At 45.0% G+C, this 13,123-nt stretch overlaps 1 protein-coding gene across 1 annotated transcript in view; it reads left to right on the top strand.

The window, feature by feature from the left end:
- Nucleotides 1-1,472: 1,472 nt before the first annotated feature.
- Nucleotides 1,473-13,123, top strand: part of LOC117561031 (smoothelin-like) — a 59,423-nt gene continuing 47,772 nt past the window's right edge. The window contains 2 exon segments of the mRNA XM_034238228.1: nt 1,473-1,496; nt 1,643-1,729. Of these exon segments, the coding sequence (XP_034094119.1) occupies nt 1,488-1,496; nt 1,643-1,729 (96 nt within the window). The 5' untranslated portion in view covers nt 1,473-1,487.

Raw genomic sequence — 13,123 nt, 5'->3', positions numbered from 1 at the left:
AGATTTATTTGAGGAGATAAAATGCTATTGCTTTATTTCCCAAGTTCATAATTGTTTTATACCTCTATGATGTTTCCTGGGAATAATCTGATACCAATACAAAACATGTTTTAGTTGCTCATAAGAAGGGGTTCATTTCCAGTTAACTTTATGTGAAAAATAATGCTTGTATTAATGTAATGTATTTACTTTGTATGTTTCTTTATACTTCTACTCCACTACATTTAAAAGGGAAATCATGTAATTTTACTCCAATACATTTATACAAAAATATTTAGCTACTTTTAATAAAATGCATCTTTGTAATTTAACTACATGTGTGCTGGACCAATAACTCTAAGTCACAAGAGAGACAAATTATTTAAATATTTTTACAAAAGTCATTCAGAACCTTGTTTGTCTCCAACAGTAAAATGCTACTTGATTGAACAATATTATCTAGAAATACCACTTAAATAAACATACACATTTTTTGCACAATAATTACTTTTACTTTTTGCTGAGAATACTTTTGTACTTTTATCGAAGATTTTGAAAGCTGGACTTGTAATGAAGTATTTTGAAAATAATGAATTGGTACTTTTACTCAAGTAAAGCATCTGAATACCAGTCCCACCTCTGTTCATATGAAAAATGTTCAGGATCATATTTGCTTTATGTAATTGTTCATTCTCGTATGTCCACACAAACTGGGGGGCACTAATCCCCTATATACTAATTCATATAAATAGTTATCAACGCAATACACCATATTTACTTTTGTCTTAATTTACAATATTTAATATCATATTCTGTTCTTGTACATATCACATATCCCATATTCTATTGACATAGTCTTTTTGCACTACTTTTTATTTTGTATTTATGTATTTATTATATATGATGCATTGTTGGAGGAGCTCAGGTCAGAAGAATTGCATTGCCATTTCTACACTGTAGCTTTGTTGTGCATATAACAATAAAACCTTTGAATCTTTTTTGTATTAATCTATTCAATTGTCATACATTATACATCATACATTTGACATACAACAGACAAAGTCCAGTGGCAGACATACAAAGCAACAAGATTTACAATTACATACCGTAAATAAAGAAAAAAGGAAAGAAAAATACATGTTGATACTTCAGATTAAATCTTTTTAAAATATCAAATTAGTTTTGATTGCCTTCTTATTCCTAATGTTTTTAATAGTGCTAATATATTGTTTGAATTCTTGATAGAAATGTACAAAAAGTGGTTTGGAGTCAGCTACCTTTGAAGCTCATCATCTCATCGCTGCTTTACGTCCTCCCACGGAGCAGCGCGCTTTGAATGCTCGCCGGGAGAAGCCGGCCGGGCGAAAGAGAGGGGCGGAGTTACAGAGGGGCGGGGTTACACCTTTCAGTGGGAATCCTCAGTTCAAAAAGCTGCCAACGTCCCCTGGTTCGAAGTGTTGAGAGCTGCTTTCACTACCACCCAAGAGACGACTAAAGAGGACCGGAATATGCTCTATGTAAGCGGGAAACAGGGTTATATTCACTGAGGGAAGTTTCTGAATTTATCTGCGGTGAAGATTTAGGAAAAAAAGAAAGAAAACCGCAATAAGTCGTACAGGTGGAGGAGCACACGCTGACCGGTGAACCCGTTTTTATCATCCAGACCTTCTCTCACCTGAGCCCGACCTCACAGACCAACATGTCCGTGGAGAGCTACTCTGCGCTGGACGAGTCCTCTCTCCGAGCCTTGGTGAGTTACTTCAATAAATGTGCTTTACCTAAAGGTGAAGCACCTCATGAAGGTGCACTGCTGTGGTGATACTGCTACCTGCCTGGAGAAACACAGATACATTAATATAGCATTCAGCAGGCATGGATGTGTTCATGATATGGGGATGAGATCTTAAATGTATTTCTCGTCATGCTGGTATTTGTTAACATTACTGTTACATTCTTTAGTGCAACAGCTTCTTTCAACAGTAGCCAACATAGCTATTGTCCAAACAACAATGTTTTTTGCCCCTGCCTTTCATATGGTATATAGTTATGGTAATCCTGACAGGTGGTTTACAGGTTTAGTACCTTTTGTACTCATATATAGTCACTTTAATATAACGTGTTATTGTTTATATTCAGAGAAGAGGTCACCTTGGGTTTTTAGGAATTTAAATAGGTATTTTTATCACCATTATTTTTTACTTTTCAATTAATACACAATCAAAACATTTAGAAAGTTATAGGCACATTAAAGGATAATGACAATATATATATATATACTATTTGCTTTTCTAATTAGTCGTCAATGTAAAAAGTGAGGTAGTTATTAATGCAGTTGTTAGTTAAAAAGAGAGTTGTTTGATTGTTTTGTCAGCGTAAACTAGATTTAAAACCCTAAATTGATACATCTAGTACTCTAATCGCCAACAATTTGAACTGTTATGGTCATTTATCAATGTCTTGTGTTCTGGACTTGTGATTGGGAAAAACAAGCACTTTGAAGAATACATTCAGACACTTCATGCACTAATCAATGAGTCAATGATTAAAATAAATAACTGACAGATTGATCCATAAAAAAGATAAAAGTCAGTCATAGTGAGAACTGATTAAAGTAAGCGTTGACGTGATCAGACATTTAAAAAAACACTGTAAGAAAGTTAATTTCACTTGTGATTCACACGGATCCATTAAGTCTAGCCAATTAATGAGGCAGACATGATTACATCATAAGTGAGAGCAGCAAATCAGTTCTTTAAAGTAAACCTGAGAAAAGAGGACTTCCTGTTTCGCGTTAGTCATGCCTGGATTATTTCCTGAGGCAGAGGAAGGTGAGACATCTGTCTGTCTGTCATGACACCTGTAACGCACACATTTACAAGGATGCATGACTCAGCGTGTCACTGTTTAGACACCGTCACACTACTCCGTCAGAGAAACACAGCTGGTACATAAGACACCTGTGCAGTACCATCCTTTTTATGGTTTTCCGTTCAGGAGTAATGGCTACTGCGAATATGCAATGACGTAGAAGTCGGAGTCCTTTTTAAAAAGTGGTGTTGTTGACATTTCAGATTAAGCTACTGTATCTGATTTAAACGTCCTTTCCTCACCAGTTGCTTTCCCTAAACTGTGCCCTTTAAGAAGAGGTTATCTCTAAAATATACATGTATATCTTCTGTCCTCATAGATCAGTAAACCAGACAAGAAAAAGCTGTTAACTTTGGAACAAGGCGGCGTATTAAATGTTTTCTTGACCTTCATGCAACTCCATTATTACCCCGAAGTCTGTTTTTGTTTGGCCAAGACCTTTTCCCCTCATAAATCACTTGAATGCAAAACTTTTATCACAAGTGTTATTATAGTAATAGTGCGAGCACCGGAGTATATTGAGGTAATAATATTTTATTTCACTGTAATGATTTACTAGTTTTGTGTTTGCTTTGATCACTGCATTTATATATATATGTATGTGTGTGTGTGTGTGTGTGTGTGTGTGTGTGTGTGTGTGTGTGTGTGTGTGTGTGTGTGTGTGTGTGTGTGTGTGTGTGTGTGTGTGTGTGTGTGTGTGTGTGTGTGTGGTGTGTGTGTGGTGTGTGTGTGTGTGTGTGTGTGTGTGTGTGTGTGTGTGTGTGTGTGTGTGTGTGTGTGTGTTGTGTGTGTGTGTGTGTGTGTGTGTGTGTGTGTGTGTGTGTGTGTGTGTGTGTGTGTGTGTGTGTGTGTGTGTGTGTGTGTGTGTGTGTGTGTGTGTGTGTGTGTGGGTGTGTGTGTGTGTGTGTGTGTGTGTGTGTGTGTGTGTGTGTGTGTGGTGTGTGTGTGTGTGTGTGTGTGTGTGGTGTGTGTGTGTGTGTGTGTGTGTGTGGTGTGTGTGTGTGTGTGATGTGTGGTGTGTGTGGGGTGTGTGGTGTGTAGTGTGTGTGTTGTGTGTGGTGTGTGGGTGTGGTGTGTTGTGTGGCCTTTTACCACCCCCAAAGGTGTGGCACTTATAAGATACTCTCTTCTGCAGCTGCTTCTGAAAAACTGTACCAGTCTTTAAGAATTACACAGTGTACACATGGACAACACATTGTGTGTTTTTGTTGCTTGCTTGTGAGATTTTGAATGTGTTTTCAGAAGTTGTTTGAAGTAAAAGTAGCCTGTAAATCTGGTAATATATTTTGTGTGTGTGTGTGTGTGTGTGTGTGTGTGTGTGTGTGTGTGTGTGTGTGTGTGTGGTGTGTGTGTGTGTGTGTGTGTGTGTGTGTGTGTGTGTGTGTGTGTGTGTGTGTGGTGTGTGTGTGTGTGTGTGTGTGTGTGTGTGTGTGTGTGAAGAGGGAGTTGAAATGAATAGAAAGAAAAAACGAATGAAATCGATTCATATTTTTTATAGTGAAGGAATGAGGACAATTCAAACGTTTTTCTAATACTGTGTTTGATGTATTTTGATTAAGAAAAGGGTATTTGTCCAATAATGAAGATAGAAAAAAAACCTACAATAGGAGAACACAACTGTAATTGCGGTTCAGGAGAGAAAGGAAGCCTGAAAGGACGTAATTACTCGTCAAATAAGACAAAACGCAAGTCGTCTTTATACACGGAACGTACAAGTAGGCACTAGTTCAAGAACAGAAAACAAACCTATGATAAGACAATTTAGCAGGACTTTACATTTACAATGCGTGTGTGCTGTTGAAACAAAATACCTAATATTTGAAGTCCCTTCTACTGGCTTTTATCCCAATTTCCCATATTGTTCAAATCTTCCCCTGTTCCCTGTGTCCTGAGAGCTTGCTGTGAAATACCAGCATTGTCTCAGACTAAAACGAGTATCACGCAGACGGAGGAATTCGTGGGATTCATCCTGATGTGGTTCCTCACGAAGCTACATCTGTGGATTCATGGAGCTGAGAGGCCCCCCCCCCCCCCTCTCACATGGGACCACCAGCTATAAGGTCATAGCGATCCCACATTTGATGATGTTTGCAGGGACTCGAGTGTCAGGGTTTTCCACAGTGAACTCGATGGAAACAAACTGTGATTAAACTCAGTGAGAAGTTCATATGGGATTGAGATGAAACTTAATTTCAGAGACATGAATGGAGCCTTTTGTGTTTGTTCAAGCCAACACCGCATTATGTGGTGTTTTTATATTCAGTAATTGTTGGGGGGTTTGTAAATTAGGAATCGTTTTTCAGGACTCTAGTTAAAGATGATGGACGCGGCTTAATTAAAGTGGCAGTAGAGCGGGTGGAGGAGCTTCTGTGAAACAAAAGTTGGATAACGAACACAAACTCCAGGCTGTGTGGCACTTAATGAACTAAACAGTCAGAAGGTCATATGGCGGCCTCTCTAACGCCACTAATCCCTTCCTACACTTCTATTCAAAAGCCATGGGTGCCTTTTTTATATTGCTCACTTAATCCTCTTCCATGGCAACCAGCAAAAGCATTTTCCCTTTTCTCTCGACCACCACAATTATTTAAATATCCTCGAATCAGTTGGTGTCCCAGTTTCTTGTGGATAGGATGTTTGCTGCGGGTCATCTGTCTGAATGGTGCTTAGAAAACACAAAGCCAGTTGAGGCCAGGGAGAAAAAAGAAAAAAAAGCTCTTTCCAACCAAACCGCTTTTGTCCACTGTCACTGAGAGGAAGATCTGATCAGCTGATTGCCACCCTTGCAGAGTGATGATTATCTGTGGCTGTTGTTTCCTGTGTGCTCGTGACAAACCTGCAGGACGAGCCGTGCCTACAGGTGTGTGTTGTCGTGTCACCTGTGCTCCACTAACAATAAGGTTCGTCTGAGGCGTCCGCCACCATGATCCCCCTTCTAATTATCTCCGAAACCCCTCAATCCAAATTTGACCTTTTTTTAAACATTGTCTTTAGTGATTTCTTTCCAGCATAAGTAGATCATATATAGAAAGGTAATCTGAATGATGCCCGGCCCCTCCCCCCAGCCATCCACTACACCCTATAACACACAAATGTGTACCTATACCAAGAAAAATAAGTAATAAAAATATCACAAAAGCAATTCCCAAAAAAAGGAACAGGATAGTGCAAATGAACCGAAACAAAAAGACAAATAAAGGAAACAATGTAGTTGCAGGAAGGGAACAGATATCCCGCTCTTATGTGTCCTTATAGTTGGTAGTGGGAGAAAAAGGAAATTATAAATCAACAGTAACAATGATAAGATATAGACTCATATGGATCCCAAATTGAACATTAAAGTAGGGCTACCCTGTGGAGTCTGTCTCCAGATATGTAAGAAGTATTTTTAAAGTCTCCCAAATGTGTGTACAGTTCTCCAATGTCTGCATGATACATCATTGTGGTCTGCTAACGCACACGTCTGTCTTCTAATGTTTTAAATTAACATGCCTGTCTGGAGACATGTCTGCCAGTGGCGCCTGCTGGGCTGATTTCACATGCTGGATGTCTCGCTTAATGATTTGTAACTCGTCCTGCCAGCCATGTGACTGTCCTTTCTCCCTGGTGAGCAAGAAGCATTCACACGTGTTTTAAAATTGTTTTCACTCTGTGGTCCAGTCCTGGTGATATATGGGACCCCTGGGTCTCCGCTTTATGGCTCTCTGGACCCTTTGTGTGTTGACAGGGGCTCAACGGTTACAGTCGCACAGGAAGAATGGGTTTGTTTTGTGGGGGTCTCGGTAAAGTCCCAGGTCCCCCCCACCACCCCCTGGAGGCACGGTCCAAAATGTCAGACACATCATCAGGAAGACATAAATCGGACAAATTGTGCCGCCTGTCGTCTGGGACATTTATTTTTGTCATAAGTGATAGTAAACTTTAATATGGTTGGCTTTCAGTCAGTTTGGCGGACGCAACAGGATATTTATCTATGATTTTGAGCTGCGTTGTAACTTTGATACTGCAAGACTTAACTTGTCAACAATCATGAAATCCATGTTTCTGTCTTCAAAGAGGCTGCAGTGGATCGGATACAAGCTGCTGCATGCACCAGATGAATACAGCTCCCCACTCTTTTCTACTCACAGAAAGAAAAGAGTCTGAAGTTTTATTCTCCTGACCATTGACAACACCTGCTGCGTTTATGCCTGCAGTTTGTGAAGCAGACTGCCTTTGACCTCGGAGGATGTTGAAAGGGGTTTTTTGAAAGTGTTTCTCTCCCCTAAAAAAGTCACTGAGGCTTTTAACTACAAGCACAGCAGTCACAGTGCACACCTGATTTATCCCTGCTCAGCCTGTCATCATCCTCACAGGTATTTACCTCTTTCACATCTCCACAAAACGCTTCCCGTATGATCAAGTTTCAAAGGTGACAGTGCAGAAGAAATGGGCTGTACATATTTCACCATTCAGGGGAAGTTTTTCCTCTCGAGTTATCTACACTGTCGCAGTGACAGAAATGAGTCTATCACATGAAAACGAGCACTTTAGTTCCAGCCTGCAGACTTCAGCCTCTGACAGTGAATATTCCTAAACACGGCCAGGCAGCACAGAGATAAGAAGTCACTTGTTTGATTAAACAGGAACGTTTTGTTGCTTGATACTGCTATAAATAGCCAGCTATGTTTGGCTCTGAACGGATGAGAACATGAAAGCAGTGGACTTTGTGATGATGTGCATATAAAAGTCTATTTTTGGCGAGTGGCCTTTTAAGCAATGTGTTGCTCTGGAACAACAATGAGTAACTCGTACAGATGGTGTCTCATAGTTCCTTATAAAAGTGGATACGATGCCTATTGTTTTGTCATTTGGAAATGAATGATACTTCCGAAGTATATGCTTAGGGGCATTTCGTTGTCAGACTGCTTTGTCATTTTAAAGAGTCATGAACAAATGATGTGGCAGTTTAACACTTAATAACAAAACACCTCACACAGGTTGCTTTGTTTCGGCGCGGGACTGTGACTGATGCTTGAAGTGTAAAAGATGTAGGTGATGGAGTACAATACAAATATAATATCCTTAAGACCATCAAGCTTTTTTTTTTAGGGAAGAAACATCAGAAGCACTGAGGGAGATATATTTAGACACTTGGTAATCTCTATAAACAGACACCTTGCATATAAACGCAGAATCTAAACAACAGGACAAGATGTTGATGTGGTGAAAGCATTTTGGTTTCTGTTTGTAATCCAAGTAGTCAGATCACGTTATAGCAGGCTTTGTTTGAAGCGGGTCGGTGTGGAGAGCAAGAGAGGCAGAACTCGTTGACCGAAATGCAATCTGACGATGATTCAGCTTTTTATAAACTTAAAATGAGCTTGTAAACTGCTACTTGTGAAACAATTAGATTAGATTACTTTATTGTCATTACAAAAATGCAAGCACAGTGTAACGAAATTTAAGGATGGTCTAACCAGAGTGCAAAAACAGTCAGTTACATACACAATTATCAGAAGTATGTACCAAAATAAATGATACAAAAATAAAGGTAAATAGATGGGAAATTTATAAATAGGAATAAATACACAGATAATAATAAATACAGTGAATACAGAATCAATCCGGTCGTAAACGTCGTCACTCGACTACAATGACATTCTTGCCTCTCAAGTTGCTGATTGGACTTTTAAACAATGTCTGGAACATGGGAAATAAAGTCTGGCTACACCAGAATCCCAGAGATATTGGCCATTTCCCCAAAAGGGTCAATTGGACAGATGGAGGCGACACCAGCCGCTACTGCTGTAGAAAAGTCACCACGGTGTGTTTTTGGGGTGTCAACAGAGGGACGATCCAATATAAGCATCAGCAATGAGACACTGCTGTCAGAACTGCTCTGGTGTTTATGTCTGTGTTAAGTGATCCAACAGAGACGGTTTCTATCACTGAGCTCCATCTGTCTGGATCATCATTAGGCCAAATGGAAAAGGTCTGGGTAGGGGATTGGAGGTGGTCTCCTTTACAGCCACCAGGCGTCTCTGGATATTGAAAACCCGGCTAGACTTTAAGTGCTTCAGGCGCTCAGAGTAGGGATGGGAATTTGAAAGCAAATGTATATTCGAATATTCGACCCCCCATAAAACGGTTAACCGGTTAACCGAAATGTACATATCCTATAAAAAAAAATTGGGTAACATTTTTTTTTTCAGAATTTTTTTTTTACATTTTTTTTTTTTTACCCAATTTTTTTTCAAGAATTTTTTAGAAATACATACATGTTCAAATAAGTGTAGAAACCAAGTCGAATTTGTCAAATGTATTGAACTGGTGATCACAGTTTGACAGCTATAGGCCTACAGCTTTCATGTGTGGAGGCGATTCACAATCAGGCCAGCTGTAGAGAAGACCCTCTCAGCTGGAACGGAGGTTGCGGATATAGCAAGGTATATAGCATGTATAAATAAGTTTAATTTGGCATAGTTTGACCTCTACACCGCACTCACTAACCTGGTCGAAATATTTCCACACATTACTCCTTTTTGACGCCATGTCTGTTGTGTAGGACTCTTCTTAGAGTGTAAATAATTACCGGACTATGACTGGTAAAATATGTTGAATACCGGCAAAACTAAATATCTCCTGCACTTTGCCGCCACACACGGTTGCCAAGCAGCGCTTATTGTTGTTTAGGCTGGCCACTCATGTGTCGCGAGTGTTGACAGGGGGTGGGGGCTCATGAACTGTTAGCGCCGGAACCTCGCAACGGCTGCGGAGCTAATTTGCGCCACATTTGGGCCTAAGATGAGGTTTGAGTCTGCGTGTAGGGAGGGGCAGCAGCCATATCATTAGCTAGAACTAGCTAGAACTAGCTAGATCTGATGGATTTGGACATAAACGCGAGTGAAGTATAACCGGACACGAGAGAGAGAGATCAGCTCTGCCCGCTGTGAGGGACCGGTGAGCGGAGCAAAACACACCTTTAGACGTCACCTAACACATTTAGCTATGGCATAGTCGTATATATTGTAGTGCCGTGAAAAGAGAGTCGGAGGCGGTGTATTAAGAATGGAGTTCCAATCTTTATTATCCATTACTGTCAGAGAGGTTAACACATCAACTGCTCTGCCTGATGAGCTAGCAGGAATGGCAGCTAAAGCTACAGGTGTTCCCCACTAAAGGGTCCGTGTGGCAACACAATAAGCAAGGTGAATTATGTCCAATAACGTGTCACCACACAGGCCCCCCCAGAATTCACACATAAACAAAATCAGCATGGCGGGGAGGAACGACACGCCGACCCCCACGACTCCTGAGCACGGGAGTCGGAAAAGTGACTCCCGCCTGTGCGGCCCCCGGAAGGGGAGGGACCGGAACAACAGGTCTTAAATCCGTGACAGGGGACGAGGCCGGGGGGCGGCCCCGTCGCGGAGGTCGAGCCAGCACCACAGGCTGGTCCAAGTCCAGGTGAGCAGCCTTCACCCGGTCCACCGAGACGTGCTCGGCCTTGCCACCCAGGTCGACCACCAGGTGCTTGTCCCCGTGCTCCAAGACCCGGAAAGGCCCATCATAAGGGGGCTGCAGGGGGCCTCTGTGCGCATCGTGCCGGATGAACACGTGCTCCGCCGAGCGGAGCTCTGCGGGAACCTGGGACACCTGAGTACCGTGCTGAGTAGTAGGGATCGGAGCAAAGGCCTCAGCGGCGTCACGCAGGAAAGCCCGCTGGGCCGACACCGACCAGGGAGCCGATGCATTTGGGAGGAAATCCCCCGGAACTCTCAGCGGCTGACCGTAGACCATCTCCGCTGTAGAACACTGCAGATCTTCCTTAGGTGCGGTCCTCAGGCCCAGCATCACCCAGGGCAGCTTGTCGACCCAGTTACCTTGAGGGCCGCCTTCATGGAGCGATGAAAGCGCTCGCAGAGGCCGTTAGCCTGAGGGTGGTAAGCGGTAGTCCTGTGCAGCTTAACCCCCAAACCGCCTGCCACAGCGTTCCAGAGCTCGGACGTGAACTGAGAGCCCCTGTCTGAGGAAATGTCTGACGGGGTGCCAAAACGACACACCCACGTTGCAATGAAGGCCCGGGCAACGTCTGCGGCTGATGTCGAAACGAGCGGAACTGCCTCCGGCCAACGGGTCGTTCTGTCCACCATGGTGAGGAGGTAGGAAAACCCCTGAGAGGAAGGCAACGGACCAACCAGGTCAATGTTGACGTGATCAAACCTCCTCTCAGGCACCAGGAAACGCTCCAACGGGGCCTTCGTGTGGCGGTGCACCTTAGCGCGTTGACAAGCCACGCACTCCCTGGCCCAAGTCCTCACGTCCCTTTTCAGTCCTTGCCAAACGAACTTCGCCGCTACCAAACGCACCGAAGGTTTAACGCCGGGGTGTGACAGGCCGTGCACAGCCTCGAACACAGGACGCCTCCAGCTGGCAGGGACGACAGGCCGCGCCAGGCCCGTAGAGACGTCACACAGGAGAGTAATGCCCGCGTCGCCGAACACCACGTCCTCCAAGCGCAGCGCCGCGCTCTCCACCTTCAGGGCCTGGACGCCGGGATCTGTGACCTGGTCTGCCGCCATGCGAGTATAGTCCAGGCCCAACTGGACGGCACCGATGACGACCCTGGAGAGGCAATCAGCAACCAGGTTCGACTTGCCAGCCACGTGCTTAATGTCCGTAGTGAACTCCGATATGTAGGACAGCTGCCGCTGCTGACGTGCCGACCAAGGCTCCGCCACTTTTGACATGGCGAAGGTGAGCGGCTTGTGGTCGACAAACGCCGTAAATTCACGGCCTTCCAGCATGAAACGGAAGTGCCGCACGGCCAAATAAAGTCCGAGGAGCTCCGGGTCAAAGGCGCTGTATTTGCGTTCTCTAGGCGTCAGCTGGCGGCTGAAAAAGGCGAGCGGCTGCCAAGCGCCCTCCACCCACTGCTCGTGCACTGCGCCGACCGCGTAGTCTGACGCGTCCGTGGTGATGGAGATGGGAGCCGTAGATGATGGGTGTGCCAGCAAAGCCGCCTGAGCCAACGCGGTCTTGACCTCAGCAAAAGCGCCGTCCGCCTCTGCTGTCCAGTCGATCTCCTGGACGGGGGTCTTGCCTTTCAACGCTTCATACAGCGGCCGCATGATGTGTGCGGCCCGGGCGATGAAACAGTGGTAGAAAGTCACCATCCCCAGAAACTCACGGAGCGACCGGGCTGTGAGCGGGCGAGGAAACGCCGCAACAGCCTCCACCTTCGCTGGCAGAGGTGTCGCACCGCCCTTGGTGACGCGGTGCCCCAGGAAATCGATGTCCGACACCCCGAACTGGCACTTTGCAGGATTGATGATTAATCCGTGTTCGTTGGAGCCGTGTGAAAAGGGCTCGGAGGTGGGACAGGTGCTCCTGCACTGAAGCGTTGGCGACGAGTATGTCGTCGAGGTAAAACAAACACAAACGGCAGGTCCCGCGGGAACGTCTGAGCGGCATTCTTGAGTCCAAAAGGCATCCGCAGGAACTCAAAGTCCAAAAGGCGTTATCACTGCTGTCTTGGGAATGTCCAGGGGGTGCATGGGCACCTGGTGGTATCCATCCACGCACCAGGTCCACCTTGGAAAACACCCCCGTACCGGCCAGATGCGCCGAAAAGTCCTGAATGTGCGGCACTGGATAGCGTAGTGGCGTCGTTGAGTCGGCGGTAATCCCCGCACAGGCGGAACCCGCCGTTCGATTTGGGAACGACGTGCAGGGGGGAAGCCCAAGGACTGTCGGAGCGGCGGACAATGCCCAGGCGCTCCATGGTTGCGAACTCCGCCCTCGCTACAGCCAGCTTAGAAGGGTTCAACCGCCGGGCCCTGGCGTAGAGGCGGTAGTGACGTGGTGTTCCACGCCATGCTTAGTGGTAAGCGCAGAGAACGTGGGTAACGACAGGTCTGGAAACTCGGCCAACAGTCTGAGAAACGTGTCTGCACCTGACAGCGAGCCTGACAGCCCGTCGTACGCTGCGCTGCCAAGTGTGCACACGAGGGAAGAAAACGTTAAGGCATCAACCAAACGCCTATTCTTAACGTCCACTAAGAGTCCATGAGCACACAAAAAATCCGCTCCGAGGAGGGGAAAAGAAATGTCCGCTGTCACAAAATCCCAGCTGAAACGCTGTCCTCCGATGCACAAACACATAGGCCTCACGCCGTACGTGCGAATGGGACTGCCGTTAGCCGTCGTCAATCGCGGTCCGTGCCCCCCACGGGCGACGTCTTCACTCGACGCTGGAACTACGCTCCGCTGAGCGCCCGTGTCACACAGAAAC

Source organism: Gymnodraco acuticeps, unplaced genomic scaffold (assembly GCF_902827175.1).
Source record: "Gymnodraco acuticeps unplaced genomic scaffold, fGymAcu1.1, whole genome shotgun sequence".
Classification (NCBI taxonomy): Eukaryota; Metazoa; Chordata; class Actinopteri; order Perciformes; family Bathydraconidae; genus Gymnodraco; species Gymnodraco acuticeps.
The sequence above is the reverse complement of the archived record's forward strand: the minus strand, read 5'-3'. Positions and strand labels throughout refer to the sequence as shown.